The sequence below is a fragment of the Puma concolor genome, chromosome B3 (assembly GCF_028749965.1).
Source record: "Puma concolor isolate L17-30 chromosome B3, mPumCon1.1.hap2, whole genome shotgun sequence".
Lineage (NCBI taxonomy): Eukaryota > Metazoa > Chordata > Mammalia > Carnivora > Felidae > Puma > Puma concolor.
In genome coordinates this window covers 88,630,719-88,653,896 of record NC_141672.1, presented here as the reverse complement: position 1 = coordinate 88,653,896, position 23,178 = coordinate 88,630,719, and the positions used below count along the sequence as shown (strand labels likewise).

Sequence of the window (23,178 nt, the reverse complement as noted above, 5' to 3'; positions counted from 1 at the left end):
GGAGGGGCAGAGAGAGAGGGAGACACAGAATCTGAAGCAGGCTCCAGGGGTCAAGCTGTCAGCACAGAGTCCAATGCAGGGCTCGAACCCATGAACCAAGAGATCATGACCCAAACTGAAGTCAGACGCTCAACCAACTGAACCACCCAGGCGCCCCTAACTTTTAAATTTTAGTTATAATATTTTTTCCATTTTTCCATTTTTCCATTTTCCATTTTTTCCATTTTTCTATGGAAGATGGGAATTTTATTTTTTTCACTGCTTATCTCATTCCTACCACAGTTAAGTCCTATTTTTTCAGTAATGTTATATCTTAATTTTGATTAGGTCAATATTCAGGCTTTTTTTGACTCTGTAAATGCTTTGACGTGTAGGTGAAATTTGCTATCTATACAGATATAAATAGAGATAATGGTATCTTTTCTTCTCTACACTGTTATTTTTGTTTGTTTTTTCCTGGAGCTTATCATTGTTGTTTTTGTTTGTGTGTTTGGTTGGTTAGTTTCCTAATCACTAATTCAGTCCCAAATTTTCCTCAATTTGTACAGGTCTCCTCTTAATGTATTCAGGTTCATTTAGGTATTCTATCAATAGCATCATCTTTGAGAACTCTTTCCTGGAGCCATTCTTGTCCTACAGGCTAGGAACTGTAATTTACTCATCTTAGTGTTTCCACAGTTTTTGGCAGGGTCCTCATCAAATGTTTATTGAAAGGATGATTAGTAAAAGTTTGTAGAATTAGGAAAAGATTGTAGAATTTTAAAAAATGTTTACTTATTCGGGCAAGAGAAATAAAAGCAAAAACAAACTATTCAGATTACATCAAAATAAAACGTCTGTGCACAGTGAAGGGAACAGTCAAGAAAACTAAAACGCAACCTACCAAATAGGAGAAGGTAATTGCAAGGACATATCTAATAAAGGGTTAATATCCAAAATATATAAAGAACTGATACAATTCAACACCCAAAAAGCAAATAATCCTATTAAAAAATGGGCAGAAGATGTGAGTAGACATTTCTCCAAAGAAGACATACAGACATATGAAAAATTATTCAGTATCACTTATAATCAGGGAAATGCAAATCAAAACTGCAATGAGATATCACCTCACATCTGTCAGAATGGCTAAAATAAAAAAACACAAGAAACAACAAGTGATGGCGAGGATATGGAGAAAAAGGAACCCCCTTGCACTGTTGGTGGGAATGCAAACTGGTGCAGCCACTATGGAAAACACTATGGAAATTCTTCAAAAAATTACAAATAGAACTACCCCACAATCCAGTAATTTCACTACTCGGTATTTATCCCCCAAATAAAAAATCACTAATTCATAGGGGTACATGCACCTCTATATTTACTGTAGCATTATTTACAATAGCTAAACTATGGAAACAGCCCAAGTGTCTGTCGATAGATGAATGGGTAAAGAAGATACGTATACACACACGTGTGCACACACATAATGGAATGTTACTCAGCCATAAAAAAGAATGAATTCTTGCCATTTACAACAGTGTGGATGGAGCTAGAGAATATTATGTTAAGCGAAATATGTCAGTCAGGGAAAGACAGATATCATGTGGTCTCAGTTGTATGTGGAATTTAAGAAAAAAAAAAAAACACAAATGAGTAAAGGAAAAGAAAGACAAACCAAGAAACAGACTCTTATCTAAGTGGATGGGGGAATAGGTAATGGGGATTAAAGAGTACACTTCTCATGATTAAAAAAACTACAAAATGGCATATTAGAAAACATTATAAAACAAAAATGGAACTCTAAAAAAAGTTTACTCATTCGCATAACTTTGTATACCATAAGTCTGGATTATTAATAGGGAAAAATATATATCTCTATAACATAATTTAGCTGTTCTCAAACTCTGGTTTCAGGACGTGTGTCCTACTAATCTTAAAGTTTTTTGAGGACCCTAAAGAGTTTGTTTTTTTAATCATAGATTTATATGTAATGATATTTACTGTATTAAGATTAAAATATATTTTAAATTTATTTATTTTAAAATAATAAAACTGTTGCATGTTAACTATTTTCCAAAACAGAAAAGCAAGTTGATGAAATGAATGGCATTCTTTTATGTTTTTTTAAGTCTCTTCAATATCTGGCATGATAGAAGACAGCTGGATTCTCATACTTCTGTGTTCATTCTCTTACAATATGTTGCTTTGGTTGAAGTATATAAAGAAAATGTGGCCTCATACAGAGACACAGTTGTAAAAGGGAGGAATATTTTACTAGCCTTTTTAGATTGTAGATTTTCTTTTTATAAATTAGAAAAATTTTTAAACTTTTAAAAAAAGTTTATTTATTTTGAGAGAGAGAGAATCAACAGGAGAGGGGCAGATGGGGGCGGGGGGAATCAGAGAATCCAAAGTGGGGTTCTCGCTGACAGCAGAGAGCCTGACGTGGTACTCAGACTCACAAACCGTGAGATCATGACCTGAGCTGAAACCGAGCGTCCGACACTTAACCAAATGAGCCATCCAGGCACCCCTGTATATTCCCTGCTTTCAAGCATAGCGAGATTCTAGGCATATCTTTTACATACTCTGCCATAGTTTTAGAAGTAGTCATTTGTCCAAGGAGCTTTCATTCTTTTTATTTTGTTTTCAAAATTTATAAATAAATAAAATTTATTTTGAGAGTGAGAGAGAAGGAATGTGAGTGGGGGAGGGGTAGGGAGAGAGGAAGAGGAGAGAGAGAGAAAGTAAGAGAGAGAGAGACAGAATCCCAAGCAAGCTTCCCGCTGTCATCAGAGCCTGATGTGGGCCTCAGACTCACAAACCATGAGATCACGACCTGAGCTGAAATCTAGAGTCAAATGCTTAATCAACTGAGCTGCCCAGACACCCCTCAGTCTTTTTTGTTTTGGGTGTGGCGGGGAGGAAAATGGTATTTGGTACCCTCAGTCTGGATACTAATGGATGTTTAATGAGACTGTTCTGTGTTGCTTCTAGGACTGCTCATGGTTAGTTGTGAAGTACATATTTAAATAAAGATCATATTTTTTCATATTTTCATCATTATAAGATTTCAGGATTTTTACTTCTTTGACTTCTGTATTTATATCTCTTTTTGCGTAAAATGTTGATTCCTAGTGGCTTAATGTAATCAGTTCTTTGCTGTGTTCTGCAGTATATCTATAATAGTTTTAAAATAATGTAATTGATATTCTAATAATATAACTACTAAAGGCTGTTTTAACATTTCTTTGTGGTTCTTTTATTCCTTTAGAATAGGGAATGTACAATCAAATTACTGTATTTTAGAGCCACAAACTTGGTAAAACAGTAGGTTATTGGTTTCAGTCTGTTTTAAATTTTTAGAGGTTGTGTAAAATTTTTGATATTTGGCTCTTTTTTTTCTTTTTAAATTTAATTTTGTCTTAAAATTTTTTTTTAATGTTTTATTTATTTTTTTAAGAGAGAGAGACAGAGAAAAAGTGGGGGAGGAGCAGAGAGAGAGGGAGACACAGAATCAGAAGCAGGCTCCAGGCTCTGAGCTGTCAGCAACAGATCCCAATGCAGGGCTTGAACTTGTGAATTGCAAGATCATGACCAGAGCTGAAGTCGAAGACTTAACTGACTGAGCCACCCAGGCGCCCCTAATTATATCTTTTAATTGTCTTGAAGGAAGCGGCCGTCACTGAATATCTGAGCCAAATGCTTTTTCATGTCTCTCTGTGCAAGGGAGAGCTATGAGGCTTAAGAGTTCTGGGATCAGTGAAGTGAGACTGTTTAGAAAGTGGTTGAACTTTTGTTATGCACGTGTGGTTATGGAGTGTCACTGCTGATTGGTTGACTTTTTAAAAATGTTTGTTTATTTTGAGAGAGAGAGAGTGTGCGTGTGCGTGCGCGCACACACACCCACACACCCACACACACGAGCAGGGCAGGGGCAGAGAGTGAGGGAGAGAGAGAGAATCCTAGAAGAAGGCTCTGTGCTGAACACAGGGCTCGATATCGTGAACCATGAGATCATGACCTGAGCCGAAATCCAGACCCAGACCCTTAACCAACTGAGCCACCCAGGCATCCCCTAATTAGTAGAGTTTCTGAAGTGTGGTCACTTATTCATACCTATTATTGATAGACGAGGATGAGTTTAAAGTCAGCTCTGATGATTACTATTGGAAAGTTACTTTCTTGAACCTGGAATTTAATTATAATAGTTTTTTCTCATGCAAAACAATGATTTTGGTTTAATTTTTTTTTTTTTTTTTTTTTTAATTTTGGAGAGCAAGGGAGAGGGGCAGGGAGAAAGAGGGAGGAGAGTGCATGTTAAGCAGGCTCCAAGCTCATCCAACGCTGGGCTTAATCTCATGACCCTGGGATCATGACCTGAGCTGAAACCAAGAGTCAGATGCTCAACACCTGAGCCACCCTAGTGCTCCAATGATTTTGATTTTAAAATCAAACCTACGTTATAAAATAGATCCATAGAAGTCTGACTCCCATTCTTATCCCTTCTATTCTGTTTTCTCCATTCGTTTGAGAAAAGGTTGACAAACAACAGCCTGTAAGCCAGATTTGGCTACCTAGCTCTTTTTGCAAATAATGTTTTGTCACAGCCATACTCATTTGTTTACATATCATCTATAGCTTCTTTTGTGTTGTAACAGCAGAGTTGAGTAGCTATCACAAGGATTGTATGGCTTGAAAAGACTGAAATATTTACTATCTGGCCTTTTTCCAACAATACACTGACCTCTGCTATAGGGAATCATTTTCATCATTTTTTTGGCTTATCTTTTTTCTTTTTCTTTTTCTTTTTAAAAAAAGCAAATAAGTTAATAAGTTTAACATTTATCTTCTTTTAACACAAAAGTAGCATACTGTAAATACTTTACTGCATCTTGCTTTTTTTCACTTAACAATATATCCTGAAAATCACTGTATCAACATCTCTCTTATTCCTGGACTAGTATTCCATTACACAGATGAACCATATCATTCCATTAACCCACTATTGATGGGCTGTTAGGTTTTTTTTTTTTTTCTAGTCTTGTGATTGTAAGTAGTGTTACAGTGAAAAGTCTTGCAAAGAAGTCATTTCACATTTTTTGTCGTGGTACCTTTGGAATAGATTTCTTGAAGTATAATTACTGGTTTAGAGTTTAAATGTATATTATCATGCTGAATGTTACCAGTTTCCCCACCTTGGGCCCATGCCATCCTTTCTTTTCTTTTTCTTTTCTTTTTTCTTCTCTTCTCTTCTCTTCTCTTCTCTTCTCTTCTCTTCTCTTCTCTTCTCTTCTCTTCTCCTCTCCTCTCCTCTCCTCTCCTCTCCTCTCCTCTCCTCTCCTCTCCTCTCCTCTCCTCTCCTCTCCTCTCCTTTCCTTTCCTTTTGCTTTGCTTTTTTACTATGGTAAAGAAAATATAAAATATACCATCTTAACCATTTTTAAGCGGACAGATCATTAGTGTTAAATATATTCACGTTGTTGTAAAACAGATTTCCATAACTCTTTCCTCTTGCAAAACTGAAATTCTATACCTACTGAAAAACACTTCCCCTTTTTCCCTACCTTCCTGCTCCTACTAACCACCATTCTACTTTTTCTGTCTGTGATTTGGACTACTCTAAATCCTTCATATAAGTGGATACATAAGAGTATTTGTCCTTTTGTGACTGGTTTATTTCACTCAGTATAATGTTCTCAAGGTTCATTCATGTTGTAGCATGTCAGGATTTCCTTCTTTTTTTAAGGCTAAATAATATTCCATTGTATGCATATACCACATTTTTTTTTTCTATACCACATTTTTTAAATCCATTCATCTGTTGATGGACATTGGGGCTGTATCCATGTTTTGGCTATTGTGAATAATGCTGCTGTGAACTTGAGTGCACAAATATCTGTTTGAGACATTGTTTTCAATCTGAGGGGATATATACCCAGAATTGGAATTGCAGAATCATGTGGGAAATGTATGTTTAATGTTTTGAAGAACTGCCATACTGTGTGTTTCATAGTGGCTGTTTTTACATTTTTATATTTTACTTTGCCACTATTTTACTTTTATATTTTACTTTCTGTATCCTCTCCAATACTTATTAGTTCTGTTTGATTGCTTGTTTTTTTCTTTTTCTACATTTATCTATATTTATTTTTTAATATGAAATTTATTGTCAAATTGGTTTCCATGCAACACCCAGTGCTCATCCCAACAGGTGCCCTCCTCAATGCCCATCACCCACTTTCCCCTCCTTCCCACCCCCCATCAACCCTCAATTTATTCTCAGTTTTTAAGAGTCTCTTATGGTTTTCCTCCTTCCCTCTCTGTAACTTTTTTTTTCCCCCTTCCCCTCCTCCATGGTCTTCTGTTAAGTTTCTCAGGATCCACATAAGAGTGAAAACATATGGTATCTGTCTTTCTCTGTATGACTCATTTTACTTGGCATAACACTCTCCAGTTCCATCCACATTGCTACAAAAGGCCATATTTCATTCTTTCTCATTGCCAAGTAATATTCCATTGTGTATATAAACCACAATTTCTTTTTTTTTTTTTTTTTATTAAAATTTTTTTTTTTCCAACGTTTATTTATTTTTGGGACAGAGAGAGACAGAGCATGAACGGGGGAGGGGCACAGAGAGAGGGAGACACAGAATCGGAAACAGGCTCCAGGCTCTGAGCCATCAGGCCAGAGCCCGACGCGGGGCTCGAACTCACGGACCGCGAGATCGTGACCTGGCTGAAGTCGGACGCTTAACCGACTGTGCCACCCAGGCGCCCCAAACCACAATTTCTTTATCCATTCATCAGTTGATGGACATTTAGGCTCTTTCCATAATTTGGCTATTGTTGAAAGTGCTGGTTCCCATTTCTCCACATCCTCTCCAGCATCTGTAGTCTCCTGATTTGTTCATTTTAGCCACTCTGACTGGCCTGAGGTGATATCTCAGTGTGGTTTTGATTTGTATTTCCCTGATGAGGAGTGACGTTGAGCATCTTTTCATGTGCCTATTGGTCATCTGGATGTCTTCTTTAGAGAAGTGTCTATTCATGTCTTCTGCCCATTTCTTCACTGGATTATTTGTTTTTTGGGTGTGGAGTTTGGTGAGTTCTTTATAGATTTTGGATACTAGCCCTTTATCCGATATGTCATTTGCAAATATCTTTTCCCATTCCGTCGGTTACCTTTTAGTTTTATTGATTGTTTCCTTTGCAGTGCAGAAGCTTTTTATCTTGATGAGGTCCCAATAGGTCATTTTTGCTTTTAATTCCCTTGCCTTTGGAGATGTGTCAAGTATGAAAATGCTGCGGCTGAGGTCAGAGAGGTTTTTTCCTGCTTTCTCCTCTAGGGTTTTGATGGTTTCCTGTCTCACATTCAGGTCCTTCATCCGTTTTGAGTTTATTTTTGTGAATGGTGTAAGAAAGTGGTCTAGCTTCATTCTTCTGCATGTTGCTGTCCAGTTCTCCCAGCACCATTCGTTAGAGACTGTCTTTTTTCCATTGGATACTCTTTCCTGCTTTGTCAAAGATTAGTTGGCCGTACATTTGTGGGTCCAGTTCTGGGGTCTCTATTCTATTCCATTTGTCTATGTGTCTGTCTTTGTGCCAATACCATGCTGTCTTGATGATTACAGCTTTGTAGTAGAGGCTAAATTTAGTCTGGGATTGTGATGGCTCCCGCTTTGGTTTTCTTCATCAGTATTACTTTGGCTATTCGGGGTCTTTTGTGGTTCCATACAAATTTTAGGATTGCTTGTTCTAGCTTCGAGAAGAATGCTGGTGCAATTTTGATTGGAATTGCATTGAATGTGTAGATTGCTTTGGGTAGTATTGCCATTTTAACAGTATTTATTGTTCCAATCCATGAACACAGAATGTTTTTCCATTTCTTTGTATCTTCAGTTTCCTTCAAAAGCTTTCTATAGTTTTCTGCATACAGATCTTCTACATCTTTGCTTAGGTTTATTCCTAGGTATTTTATGCTTCTTGGTGCAATTGTGAATGGGATCAGTTTATTTGTCTTTCTGTTACTTTGTTATTAATGTATAAGAATGCAACTGATTTCTGTACATTGATTTTGTATCCTGTGACTTTGCTGAATTCATGTATCAGTTCTGTCAGATTTTTGGTGGAGTCTGTCGGGTTTTCCATGTATAGTATCATGTCATCTGCAAAAAGTGAAAGCTTGACTTCATCTTTGCCAATTTTGATGCTTTTGATTTCCTTTTGTTGTCTGATTGCTGATGCTAGAACTTCCAACACTATGTTAAACAACTGATTGCTTGTTTTTAATAGTAGCCATCCTAGTGATTATGGGGTGATTTCTCATGAGGTTTTGAATTGCATTTATCCAATGATAGAGATGTTGAGCATCTTTTAATATGCTTTTTTAGCCCTATGTATGTCTTCTTTGGATAATTATTTGTTTAGGTCCTTTGCCCATTTTTAAATCGAGTTGTTTGGTTTTTTTGGGTGGTTGAATTGTTCTTTATATATTCTGGGCATTAGCCCTTTATCAGATAATATAGTTTGCAGTTTTTTTCTTCTAGGTTGTCTTTTAACATAAATTTTAAAAATTTTGATGAAATTCAATTTATCTTTTTTTTTTCTTTTTGGTTTGTTGTACTTTCAGTATCCTATTTAAGAAATCATTGCCTAGTCCAAGGTCATAAAGATTTATGCCTTTGTTTTCTTCTCCAAGAGTTTTATAATTGTAGCTTTCACTTTTATGTCTTTGATACATTTTGAGTTAATTTTTGTATATTATATTAGATGGGGGTACAAGTTCATTCTTTTGCATTGGATGTGTAGTTATCACAGTACTGTTTGTTAAAAAAGACTCTAGATATTTTTAACCTATGCACTTTTTTTTTACTTTTAATATATAAATATTGCAAACATACACAGAAATATATTGTATAGTGAATTCCCATGTACCCATCATACAGTTAGAAAAATTATAAAAATTTTACCATTCTTACCTCATCTAATTCTCCACCCCTAACACAGTAACTCTTTTTCCCCTTACAGTGAATTAGGGCAAATTCAAGACCTTTTTTCACTTTGTACATTGGTAGTTTATGTGTCTCTGACAGAGAAAGACTTTTTATTTTATTTTATTTTATTTTATTTTTTGAAATTTATTGTCAAATTGGTTTCCATACAACACCCAGTGCTTATCCCAAAAGATGCCCTCCTCAATACCCATCACCCACCCTCCCCTCCCTCCCACCCCCCATCAGCCCTCAGTTTGTTCTCAGTTTTTTTAAGAGTCTCTTATGCTTTGGCTCTCTCCCACTCTAACCTCTTTTTTTTTTTTTTTTTCCTTCCCCTCCTCCATGGGTTTCTGTTAAGTTTCTTAGGATCCACATAAGAGTGAAAACATGGTATCTGTCTGAGAAAGACTTTAAACATAACCATACCACTATTGTTACACTCTAGAAAATTATCAGTTATTCCTTAATATTATATCCTACTCAATTTTTCTGATTGCTAGTTGTTGCCTTAGTTTGAGATGTACATTGTTTCTTGTAATGTATAGTGTAAGGTCTTTTATTTTCCATACCATTTATTTGTTGGATAAACTGGTCATTTTGTCCTTTAGAATCTCCAGTATCATGGATTTAGCTTACTGTATTCTCAGGTTGGCATTTAACATATGCCTTTGTTCCCCTTATTTTTTTAAATGATAATTCAATCTAGAATATTGATTAAATTTAGTTTTGAAATTTTTTTTTAGGCGAGGGACTTCATAGCATAGGTGGTGCTGAGAAAATTTTGTTGCAGAATATCAGGAAGCACTTATGTTTCATTGTCTTGCTTTTTAGTGATGTTAAGCTTGATTGGTGGTTGTGGGGGGGGTGGTTCCTGGATGGCTCAGTTGGTTGAGCGTCTGACTCTTGATTTTGGCTCAGGTCATGATCTCATGGTTTGTGAGTTTGAGTCCCCCGTTGGGCTCTGCATTTGTGGCATGGAGCCTGCTTGGGATTCTCTCTCTCTCTTCCTCTCTCTCTGATCCCCCTGTGCTCTCTGGCTCTCACCCTCCCCCCAAAATAAATAAATTAAATTTAAAACAAAAAAAGATTGATTGGTGGGTTCAACTTAATCTTTCATATTAAAGTTCCCCATCTACCTTTGGATTTGGAAAACGGTGATTTTCTTTTTTTTTTTTTTTTTATTTTTTTAATGTTTATTTTTGAGAGACAGAGTGTAAGCAGGGAAGAGGCAGAGAGAGAGAGAGAGAGAGAGAGAGAGAGAGAGAGAGAGAGAGAGAGAATCCGAAGTAGGCTTCAGACTCTGAGCTGTCAGCATAGAACCTAATGTGTGGCTCAAACTCAAGAACTTCAAGATCACGACCTAAACCGAAGTCGGATGCTTAACCGACTGAGCCACCCAGGCACCCCATGGAAAATGGTGATTTTCTAATTCTGTCATTTCTTCTAGCATTTATTAGCTGTGATTATTCTTTGAGGAATAAATTCATCTCCTTAGTTTCCCCCAGATACTGTTCATACCAGAAAGGCACGATAAATCCATGATTCTTTGTTTCATTATCAGTGTTCAGAGTAATAAGTTGTACTCTGGCAACCTCCACAGGATGGCCAAAGAGGAAATTTCTTTTTACGTTTTTTTGTTGTTGTTTATTTTAGAGAGAGAAAGAGAGAGACTGCATGTGAGCGGGGGAGAAGGGCAGAGGGAGAGACAGAATCCCAAGCAGGCTCCATGCCCACACAGGGCTCCATCCCATGACCCTAGGGTCAGGACCTAAGCCAAAACCAATAAATAGTCAGATGCTCAACCCCTTGAACCACCCAGCCGCCCCTCTTTTTCTTTTTTTGAGTGTCATTATGAACTATTGGTATTTGTATTTTTTATATTTTCCAATCATTGCAGTCACCATTCTTGTATATGCTCAAGGGAGAAATTTGGCAAATGAGAATCCTTTTGCCTGGCTCTGATTTCCTTTGACTTGCCTGTAGTAGTATTGTTGATATTTTGTTGCTTTCTGATTTGACAAGATATCTCAAGTTCATGGTGTACAATTTCCTGTGTCAGACCTGGAAAAAGCCATTTCTCCAGGAAGCCCTGATTTCTTTTAGTGGGAGGTGATGTTTAAAGTCCACAATCTGAAGGCAGAGGTACTCATTGCTACTGGGTTATCATTGCTTTTAGGCCTTTTCAGGCCATTCCTCATGCCAGATCTTCTACCATAATTCCTTGATTGTCTGATGCTTGTTATATAGTTGATTCTTAGGGGCATTTCCTGGGAACAGTGTTCTTTGAGTTCTGTGTTTCATAACTGTTTGTTTCCTTTAGCTATGGAAGTTAATTTGGCTGGGTAGAACATCTTTGGCTTAGATATTTAAATGTATAATTTCATTGTCTGCTGGTGTAAACTGTTTGTGCTAATGTCTATTGTCAGTGCCAGTGTCTGTTTTCTTTACCTTTTAAGTAATTTGGACTGTCTGCACAGATGCTGATGATTTTTTCCCCCTTGAAATCTAGTAGTTTTATTAGACTGTGTGTTGATGTTGATCTCCTGGGTTGTTTTCCCAGGTATACCTGGGTATACCCAAGAATATCCCAGTGATATACCATTTCAGTATACAAATTTAGCCTTTTTCTTTTAATTTAGAGAAATTTTTTGTATTATAGTGGCTAGTATTTGTTCTATTTCCTAGCATGGGTTTTCTTTTTGGGGGCCTTCTATAATATGTATTTTGTATTTACTTTGCCTTTTATTTGTCACTTTTGCTTTTAAATATGTTTTTCATTTTCTTCTTTTTTTTCTTCCTTAATTTGTATGGTGTTTTCTCATGTGTCTCCTCTTCATTTCTGATCCTTTCCTGAGTTAGCTCAGATTTCTTTTTATGTGTTCCTAATTTCTAATTATGATTTATGTTGTCATCTCCTTATCTCCTTTAGGCCAGATTTTTCTGCTTATTTTCATTTTCTGTAGGTATGCTGTTCATATTATTATCCTCTTTTTCTTTAAATATCATTGTATTAGAACTGATCAACAGTACATTTTTGTGGCTCATGTTTATTTCCTATGCATTTTGAATGCATTTTGTACATTATGTAATATTAAAATTTTATTAGCTCTGATGATGATAAGCTCTAAGTTACAACCTATTGAACTATAAGCTGTTGTAAGTTAGGTACCATGTCTTTTTCTTTAGCAATATGTTGTAGTTAGGGTGGTGGTCTGTCTAGGTCAATTGTCATTGACACCATGCTTGCTCTATAGTTTAGCAATCTCAGTTATTGAAATTATATCTGTGTTATAACATAATGTCTTTGTAATGTCATGGGCATCTTTAATGGAAAGGTACTTTTTTTTTTATATAAGCACTAAACAGATTTTGGAACTGAGTTTGTGGTGTTTTTACTCCCTTTCCAACAAAGCAACCTAATTAATGTATAGAATTAATGGTGCTACTTGGTCCTGGAATGTTTGTGTTAATTAATTAGCCCTGATATGCTGCTGCTGTTTCTTTTGTTTTAGGTTAAATGGAAACCACCCTTGGGAGCTGGATGCCTGTATAACCGTTCTATCACATCAGTGAATTGCAATGAGTGGAGGAGGAGAGCAGCCGGATATTCTCAGTGTTGGAATCTTGGTCAAAGAAAGATGGAAAGTGGTGGGTATCTCTCTTAGATCGAGAGAGAGACAACATGTGGGGTAATTTTTGGTATCTTGATAAAAATAGGATTTCCTTAGGAAATAATATATATATTGCTAATATGCCTGAATCAGTTTTCAGTTATTTTCCTGTGATTGTCTTGTTTATACAATAATTCTTGCTTTATACAGTAGTCAGTTTTCCTAACCACTGATAGCTAATGCTGAGTAAGGTAGAAAAAAGTGTACTTAGAGAAAGACAAATGTAAAAATAAAATACAGTACAATGAACTTCTCTTTTAAAAAAGTTTAGAACTTTTTATTAAGGAAAATTGTAAGCATACATAAAAGTAGTGAGACTGATATAATTAACCTTTATATACTCATGCCCCAGCTTAAGTAGTTACTAATTTATAGTCAGTCTTGTTTTATCTCTTTAACCTCCCTCCCGGAATATTTTGAAGCAAATCTTTTACCCTGGTATTTCTTCTGTGTGTACTACAATTATGTATCTCTAAAGGTTAAAAATTCTTTTAAAAATGTAGTCATAATATTATCACATCTAAAAAAGTAATAATTTTTTAACGTCATTAAGTATCCTTCCAGCTTTCACATTTCCCCTATTGTAAATTATTTTTAATGGTTTGAATCAAATCCAAATAAAGCCTGGGTGTTGCAATTGGTTGACATCACTTAAATATCTTTTAATTTCTAGATTTCTTTTCATCTTGCTTTTGTTCCTCACAGTTTATTTATGGAAGAAACTTGGTCATTTACCTGTAGAATTTCACAGTTTGGATTTTTCTGATTTCTTCTGTGTGGTATTAATAGGTTTCTCTGTCTCATGTATTTTATGTAAATTCTTATTTATTTACTTATTTTTAGAAGCTTATTTATTTTGAGAGAGAGAGAGAGAAAGCAGGGGAGGGGCAGAGAGAGAGAGATAGAATCCCAGGCAGGCTCTGCACCAACAACCCCCCAGTGTGGGACTCGATCTCAGGAACTATGAGATCATGACCTGAGCTGAAATCAGGAGTCGGGCACTTAACCAACTGAGCCACCCAGGCATCCCCAAATTGTTATTTATTGGGGTTTGATTAGATCTAAGTTCAGGTTTGTTTATTGAGTTGGCGGTTTTTTTTTTTTTTTCATAAAGGGTATTGTGATCTTTCAATAGGAGGCACATAATGTCTTATCACCATCAAGACATTGTGTGTCCTATTGGCCATTCTCATTTTAGCAGTCCTGATCATCATTTTCTAGGTCTGTTAATTGCAGATTATTGAGCGTTTGTTATTCCTTCATTTTTTAATTTTTTTTTCAACATTTATTTATTTTTGGGACAGAGAGAGACAGAGCATGAATGGGGGAGGGGCAGAGAGAGAGGGAGACACAGAATCAGAAACAGGCTCCAGGCTCTGAGCCATCAGTCCAGAGCCCGACGCGGGGCTTGAACTCACGGACCGCAAGATCGTGACCTGGCTGAAGTCGGACGCTTAACCGACTGCGCCACCCAGGTGCCCCTCCTTCATTTTTTAAATGTTTGTTTATTTATCTTGAGAGAGAGAGAGAGTGCACACGTGTGCAAGTGGGGAAGAGGGAGAGAGAGAATCTGAAGCAGACTCCACACTCAATGCAGAACCTGACATGGGGCTCAGTCTTACAACCAAGATATCATGACCTGAGCCAAAATGGATGCTCAACCCACTGAGCCACCCAGGCACTCCTGTCATTCCTTCATTTTTTAAAGTACATCTACAAAGAGAAATTTTTTGTTGTCAACTATTTGATTGTCCTGAGGTACATTTTGATTAGGAAAAGAGAATAAATGCTTAATTCTTTTTCTTAATTTACCAGTTTTCAAAATAATGAATTGGTTCCCTGGCATTTTCCAAAAGTGACCAATGAGATTTTTAAAAATAGGTAGTCGGGGCGCCTGGGTGGCGCAGTCGGTTAAGCGTCCGACTTCAGCCAGGTCACGATCTCACGGTCCGTGAGTTCGAGCCCCGCGTCGGGCTCTGGGCTGATGGCTCAGAGCCTGGAGCCTGTTTCTGATTCTGTGTCTTCCTCTCTCTCTGCCCCTCCCCCGTTCATGCTCTGTCTCTCTCTGTCCCAAAAATAAATAAACGTTGAAAAAAAAAATAAAAAAAAAAAAAGGTAGTCAAGAATGCATGGATTTAAGCATATTTCATATGTTTCAGTCAGTTGTCATTACTATCCTTATTGATCCCTAAACTGTCTCATTTGACTAAGGGAGGATGCCCTTCAAGTTGTCTCTTGAGTCTTTCAACATGATCCTAATAGTCCTTTGATATCTTCCTTGTCCTGGACTTGGAATCTGCCATCTTCTCTGCTCTTCAAGGAACAATTTTTGTTTCAGATGTATTTAAATATGTATTTTAATCAGAATTTTGTTCATTACCAGGTGTAGGAAAGTTGTTATAGTGGTTTCCTTAGTTTATCAACAGATTGGAAAAAGAAGATTCTTCCTTTAGAAATACAAATTTTGTTTCTATGATACAGTGTTTTAACCAATTAGGCAAATCTATTGGCTTTGAAAATTTACTTGAGTAAATGTAAGAAAAGAATCATGTTGTCATCATGGATTGGTGCAGGAAGATTACAATTAGTAATCTTTTATGTAAGTCAGAAATGAGTGTTTCTTTGGTGAGTGCTTTGTATTAAGTGCTGTGATAAAGTCTGGCTGTTTCCAGTAGACATATCAAAAGGTGACAAATGAAGCTATGCCTGGCTTAGTTGCTCTGTCCTGATAATTAGAACTAATACACGTATCGAGCATGTCCCCCAAATTTGGGAGGCATAGTAGCATTTTAGTAAGAAATAGTCTCATTGTTATGGATGGTGTTTTGGTTATCTACCATTATGAACAAACTGCATCAAAATTTAGAGGCTTAAAAAACAATCATTTTTTTACGTATAATTTTGTGGATTAGGAATTTGAGATGAGTTTGCCTGATAGTCTCTTTTTTTTTTTTTAATTTTTTTTTTTAACATTTTAATTTATTTTTGAGACAGGGAGAGACAGAGCATGAACAGGGGAGGGTCAGAGAGAGGGAGACACAGAATCTGAACCAGGGTCCAGGCTCTGAGCTGTCAGCACAGAGCCCGACGCGGGGCTTGAACTCACAGACTGTGAGATCATGACCTGAGCCGAAGTCGGACGCTCAACCGACTGAGCCACCCAGGCGCCCCAGTTCGTCTCTTAACCATGTGGCACTTGGCAGGGTTGGGTGGGTTAGAGGATCCAACTTCCAAGTGGGCTGTTTGGTGACTTGAAGGTCCTTGGTTCCCTAATCCTCCCCCTGTCATCCCTGGTAGCTTATTTTCTAGGACCTCTTCACAGGTCTGTGGCTTCTCAGATGGTCACACTTTTTATATGGTAGCTGGCTTTTGAGAGACAGGAAACAGAAACTGCAGGGCTGGTTAAGGGCTGTTCTCAGGGCTGGGGCAGTATTACTTCACCATGTTCTGTTGGTTAAAGCAGCCACAAGATTAACCCATATTTAAGAGGGCGGGGAATGGATGCTGTATCTTGGGTGAGGGGCAAGGTCACACTGAAGAAGAGCAAAAGGGATGGGTGATATTGTTGTGATCATCTTTAGGAAACAAAGTCTGCCACAGGCCTTACCACCATTCTTTCCCTAATCTACATACCCCCATCATACTAAACTGCCTCTAGCTTTCTGCTTTATAAACATTGATGATGTCTTAATGCTTTGTCAAGCTCAGTAAAAAATATTAATGTTCCCACTATTGTTGAGATGACATTATAGGAGTAGACCAAGGAGCAAAATCATTACTTTGGTCTAGATTTTCTGTTCTGTCATTTGGTAAGGTTGTTGTGAGGTAAAACATGAAGGTACCTGTCACCACTGTCCATAATTAGAAAAATGTCCCTTTGGTATTGCTTATGGATTTTTAAAGTTATACTAGGCTTTGTTTAATAGATATTAAGAATTGTAAGTATCAATCAGGGCCCAACAAAAAACAATTTAACTGAAATGAAGTTCTGGAACTTTATTTTAATCCTGCGCTCATACTGGAATTTCTCATGCTATCTCTTCCCATCACCCAACTGGAATAAAGGATTATGGCTCTTATATACAAAGCAATGAATAGTTATTTAGCAATAATTATGTAGTTACCACTTAGCCACTTGCTGTAAGGGAAACAAAAAAATAGAAAGGTGTGGCTGTTTCTGAAGAAACTTAGTTTCACTGTAGGGAGCTCGGACATTGACAGTGGAAAGTCAAAAAATAGCATAGTGTATTAATACAAGTGATATCTGAGGTGTTTAGCTTAGTAAAATGATTAAATGATTAAGCAAATAATTCCTATAGAGATTCAGAAGATAGAGAAATCTGCCTGGAGGTAATCAGTAATGCAGTGTTCTTGAAAGAAATAGAGCTTAAAGTGAGTCCTCTGGGGTGGTTAGGATTTAGGACCCTTGTGCTTCCAGTGAGGACTGCCTGCTTTACATCACGTCTTAGGTGTTTGATAATGTGGAAAGGAGAAGACCTTCAGGAAATGGAAGAACGCTAATTCCGTGCTACATCTGGTTTGAAGTATACTACCCACCTTGGTGCTCATAGCTCTACAGGTTTAGTTGTCACTAACACTTGAGAACTTGCTTGTAGTACTCAGACAGAGATCCTGGTATTCCCTAGTTAAGCTAATACATTTTATCAGGAAGGATATTAAGTGTTTGTTGAAGGTGTTTTATTTGATTAGACTTTGTCTTATCTGAGCATATAGTTACATAGTGAACTCTGGGATAGTTTAGAACAGGAGTTTTCTGTCTCTTCTGTGGAGTCTGCTCAGTGCCTCAGAGAGGAGGATAAGTGGTGCTGAGAAGGCTGGGCTCTGGTTGCCTCACTCCCACCTCCAGCCTCTGCACATACACATCTCACCTGGGGTCCAGATATGATTTTGATTGGCAAAAAGATTTCATGGTTTAAAAGCTTACAAATGTTGCCCTAGAATTAAAATAACATATCTGGTTGTTGGGGGGCATTTGTGGCAAGCGAAACTTTCAGGTGCTGTGCTTTTTTGTGACATTTTTGATGCTGTAGACTAAATTTTAAAACTGTGGCTGAAATAATTTCATTACCTTTTGTGGGCAAAACCATGGGAAAAGGTTTTGATGGTATTTCTAGGCATTTGTTTTCTTGGCATATGTGCAGTTAATTTAACGATATTGAGATCTTTTATCCTCAAATAGGGATAGTAAAATTATATACAAGAGATGAATTGGTTTCCAATTAGAATGTTCTAGTAATTTTATGTGTGTATGTTCTTATTTCCCCTGCAGTTGAGGAAGATTGGGGGTGGGGGCTTTGGAGAAATTTACGATGCCTTGGACATGCTTACCAGGGAAAATGTTGCACTGAAGGTAGAATCAGCTCAACAACCAAAACAAGTTCTGAAAATGGAGGTTGCTGTACTGAAAAAACTACAAGGTAAGCTGTTTTGTATGATACACCAAACAATTTATAATTTGTTGTTACCTTTCTAAACCTCAGTTACATTCTCAAACTATTAATGAATAATCAGGAATAAACAATGCTTAGCATTTTTCTCTTGGAAATTTTATCACTAGCCAGTAGGAGTGGAGATACTGATTGCTTAGGCTAATTGGACTTTGGGAATTCCTTTTTATGGTGAACAAGGATGACAGAGTGAATCACCTAAAACATTCTGCTTTAGAAAGTGTTTTTGTAAGTCTATTTTGGTAAAAATTTGCCTTTTTTTTTTTTTTTAAACCACTAAACATGAATACCTCTGAGTTGTTTCTCCTCATGTCATTGGGTGTAAATATGCTTTAATCACTAAGGAAGCTGCCTTCAAATCATACTGCAGGATGGATTAAAAATAATACTATTTGTTGTGTGGATAACTTTTTCTTGCCCTGTTGTCATTTTTGAGATCTGTTTTCTACTTGGGTTCCTATTTCTTACTACAAGGATAAATAAGTTTTTTTCTGACTTTAACCCAGTCATGTAATACCCTGAATTTATTGCTAGTTTATATTCATCTTTGTATCTTCAGCTTAATGATGTAATCTGATATTACTCATATTTAAATGTTTTGTCTGAATCAATTAAATGGGGTTATTAGCACATTAAATGATCTTGTTAAGCTCTAGACGGTTTGATATTGTTATGGGACATTCATTAGTATCTAAAGGAATTTAGTGGTAACATATAGAGCAAAGGAAGTTGCTAGAATTAGTAGAAATAACTGTAGTTGGTAGAAATAGCAAGCACAAAATGCTGTGTAGCCTAGGACCTTCAAATTCATGGCTGTGTAGTCTCTAGGGTGTGAATGTGCTCTCTTTGTGAATTCTTGATGTTTGGAATTCTAGTAAACTAGTTTGTGTTAAGTTAATGAAGTGTGTGTGTATTATGTATTCTGGCAATGTCTGTTCTTTTAATCATTGCCCTTTGCCTAAGCTTTCTGATTATCCAGGTTTCTCTAACAATTGGCTCGTTTGATTAGAGCCTGATGCTAATAAAATTATAGATCTGTTTAATAGTTATTTTTTAGTCCAAAATTAGCTTTCCCCAAACATGAGAAATTAGGAAAGCGGTGGATAAATCAATACCTATTAGAAGAAACATAACTGGAGAAGGAAGAGTAGGGGAAAAGATGGTGCTCTCTTTTTTTTTCACCTTTTCTCTGTACTCCCTGATTCTTTGGAGCTGTTCTCAGCTCAGTGACATAGAGGCCACACAAATAGGTGCGGCTGGAGCTACCAATTCCTGGGTTGCTCAGATCTTAGCAGATCTCTTTGACTCTCAGACAAGCTCATAAAGGATATGTCAGCATCAGTGTGGCCTGCACAGTGCCATTTCACCTTTCTCCTACTTGGCCCTGGGAAGATGTTTCCAGGTGAGGCAGGATATAGCTCTATAGGTCTTTCAGTAGGTTTCTTGCCTATTTTGACCGCAATTTACCCAGGATTCTATGGGATAAAGCCTGAAGATAACTTCAGTAGCTTTTTAAAAAAAATTTAATGTTTATTTATTATTATTTTTTAAAATATAATTTATTGTCAAGTTAGCTAACATACAGTGTATACAGTGTGGTCTTGGCTTCAGAAGTAGATTCCCATGCTTCATCGCTTACGTGCAGCACCAGTTCTCGTCCCAACAAGTGCCGTCCTCAATGCCCATCACCCATTTTCTCCTCCCCCCCATCAACCCTCAGTTTGTTCTCTGTATTTAATAATCTCTTATGGTTTGCCTCCCTCTCTGTTTGCCACATTATGGAAACAGCCCAAATGTCCATCAACTGATGAATGGATAAAGAAGGTGTGGTTTATATATACAATGGAATAGTATTTGGCAATGAGAAAGAATGAAATCTTGACATTTGCAACAACATTGATGGAACTGGAGGGTAGAATGCTAAGTGAAATAAGTCAGTCAGAGAAGGACATATATGTTTTCACTCACATGTGGGATTTGAGAAACTTAGAAGACATGGGGGAAGGGAAGGGGAAGAAAATAATGTTTGTTTATTTTTGGGAGAGACAGGATGTGAGCAGGGGAGGGGCAGAGAGAGAGGGAGACACAGAATCTGAAGCAGGCCCCAGGCTCTGAGCTGTCAGCACAGAGCCCAACGCAGGGCTCAAACTCACAAACTGTGACATTGTGACCTGAACCGAAGTCGGACGCTTAACCGACTAAGCCACCCAGGTGCCCAACTTTAATGCTAAACCCTTAGATGCTGAGGCTCTCCTTCTCTTTCTGGCTATTTTATCTTTCATACTATTAACTGACATGTTTTTTCTACCCGCTTATAACCACATCCTAGTTCTCAGAATCCTTCACTTTCCAAAAATAAATGGGTTTTTATTTTCTGGTCTGTATTTCTTCTTTTGTTTTTAAGTTTTCATTTCTATGGTCTGTATTTCAGTGAGGCAGCTCTTGACTCTTCTTGGCTTTCTCGCTTATGCCTTCTGCGTATTTAATGCTTCACAACTTCTTTTTGTTGAAAGTGCTTTAGAATTTGGGCCTTTTTGAGAACATTTTTATGGGGCTGACTTGGCTTGCCTTCCTTTTGATATAATGACTTCTTACTCACCCCAATAAAAAGGCTAAGTGTATAAGGGGAAGATATACAACCAGAGGCTAACCCTTTAAAGGATTGGTTGGTTTTAGATTTTTTTTAATGTTTATTTTTGAGAGAAAGCAAGAGACAGAGTGTGAGTGGGGGAGGGGCAGAGAGGGAGGGAGACACAGAATCCAAAGCAGGCTCCAGGCTTTGAGCTGTCAGTGCAAAGCCTGATGCGGGGCTCAAACTCACAAACTGTGAGATCATTAACTGAGCCAGAGTCAAATGCTTAACCCACTGTGCCACCAGGTGCCCCAGGATTGGTTGGTTTTTAACTGATGTTCAATTTTTGATAGGTAGTATAAGGATTTGTTTCTTTATAAGATAAAAAGATATTTTAAGGTGAATTTAGCCAGAGCCCTAAGTTTTATTCCTTGTAATACATCAATCCCCCTTTTCAAAATTCTCACAGTTTTTTTTTTTTTTCCTGGATTCCTTCAGTTCTCAATTTTCTCTCAGTCTAACCCTGTATTTCCTTAGCTCATGCAGAACTCTCATTACTAGTATGATCCTTTCTCACCGGCCCTGAAGTGTGAAGGCCTTAGAGTTTTACCCCATCTTTTCTTCTAAATCACCTCCCTATGTTACTGTCTCAGATTACTCTATTTCCACAGCTTTCTGAACCATTCTGGATGTATCCTACAATTCTCTATTGAGTCAAGTTTGACTCCTGAATTGTACTTGGTTTTTAAAAATGTGTTTGAGGGGCGGTGGCTCAGTTGGTTAAGTGTCCAACTTTTGATTTCGGTTCATGTCATGATCTTGTGGTTCATGAGTTCCAGCCCTGCATTGGGTTCTGTACTGACAGCACAGAGCCTGCTTGGGATTCTTTCTTTCCCTTTGTCTCTGCCCCCTCCCTGCTGTGTGCTCGCTCGCTCTCTCTCTCTCTCTCTCTCTCACAAAATAAATAAATAAACTTAAAGAAATAAAAAAAAATATGTTTGAATGCATTAGTTGCTACTAGACTAAACCATGTCTCTAGGCAGTACTTCTAGTACTAGATAGTACGTCTACACTTAGTTATTATTTTGTAAAGTATCCTAGTAAATAGAACCATACAACTTAATAAGCTTTTCTTTTTAGTGATATATATCTGTGTATAATTTGTTTGTGTTTCTTCCTTGTCTCCATTTGGACTTTACTGTTTTCGAACCTTTTTCGATTCAATTGCTTTGAAACTTAGAGCTAAGGGGAAAGTTGCCTCCCTTGTCTGTTAGATTCCTTTTCCTTTCTTTTCTCCCATCTTCAATACATGTTTGTAGCAATATCCTAGCTATCTTCACTTCTCCATTTTAATGGCCCTCTTGAGTTGTATCTCACTATACCATTTTTTTTTTGTTTTTGGTCTTTTTAGTAAGTATAGTTTTATTTGCACTGCTGGTGTAAGAGGAAAAAACCTTCTGTCTCATGACTTCAAATTGATCACCAGTAATTCTGTAGCACCTCAGAAACCTATCATCAATGCTTTTGATAAAGATTCCTATTCCATTTATAAAATTTTGATACATAGCTATAATCCTGCAGCAAGACAGGCAAATCTTAACTTTGCTATTTTCCCTAATTTTTATTATGAAAAAATTTAAATATACACAAAGATGGAAATAATTATATAAAGAACATTCTTTGTACCCAGTACTCAACTTTGATGTATCAGCACTTGGCCAGTCCTGTTGCAGCTATATCCTACTCCTTCAACACTCTTTGCCACTTTGCTGGAGTAATATTTAAGAAATATTTAAGAAATGCTAGGTTGCTTCTGCATCCTGGTGCTGCTTCTGGGATATGTTTGTTATAATTGGTGAGCCAGTATTGATACATTATTATAACTAAGATCTATATGTGGTAAGGTGCTCCTTTTTTAATATAACATAAACAGTAGTTTTAAACACCTATCAAATACAAGTTATTCCTCAATACCATCTAAAATCTATGCAGTGTTTAATTTCTCCCATTGTATCAAAAATATCCTATTGTTCTGTCTTTGAGGCCTATTGATACCTTGTCAGCACTGATGGGGAGGGAAGGAACTGGTGAGTGAGCAGGACTGAGAGGCATGCTTTGACTCTTGACTATAGCATTGACCAGTGGGAAGTGGCAGAAGTATAATATATAGAAAAACATAAGTTGTAGTTGACAAAAAAAGTGACACCTGAGGAATCAGGACCAACTCCACCATCCACTGCTGTGTGAACCTAACCAGTCCAGGCAGGCTCCGTGATATCAGCCCAGACCCCGATGCAGGGCCTGAACTCATGAACCATCAGACCATCAGACCTGAGCCCAAATCAAGAGTCAGATGCTTAACCGGATGCTTAACTGACTGAGCCACCCAGGTGCCCCTGCATTTATTTGTTGGAGAAATGAAGTTCTTAGTTCTATTCTGTAGAATAGTCCAAATTCTGGATTTGGCTAATCACATACTTGGGGTGCCT

The 23,178-nt window shown here is 37.2% G+C and overlaps 1 protein-coding gene across 4 annotated transcripts in view; it reads left to right on the top strand.

Annotated features, from left to right (window-relative positions):
- The window catches only part of TTBK2 (tau tubulin kinase 2), a 160,000-nt gene that overhangs the window by 20,883 nt on the left and 115,939 nt on the right, over positions 1 to 23,178 (top strand). Inside the window, exons 2-3 of one of the 4 annotated variants that reach the window (XM_025919578.2) lie at positions 12,491 to 12,626; positions 17,940 to 18,087. In XM_025919578.2, the coding sequence (XP_025775363.1) occupies positions 12,558 to 12,626; positions 17,940 to 18,087 (217 nt within the window). In that variant the 5' untranslated portion in view covers positions 12,491 to 12,557. Of the gene's footprint in view, positions 1 to 12,490; positions 12,627 to 17,939; positions 18,088 to 23,178 lie in introns of those variants that run through there. The other 3 variants (XM_086710492.1, XM_086710495.1, XM_086710493.1) reach the window with 3 other exon arrangements.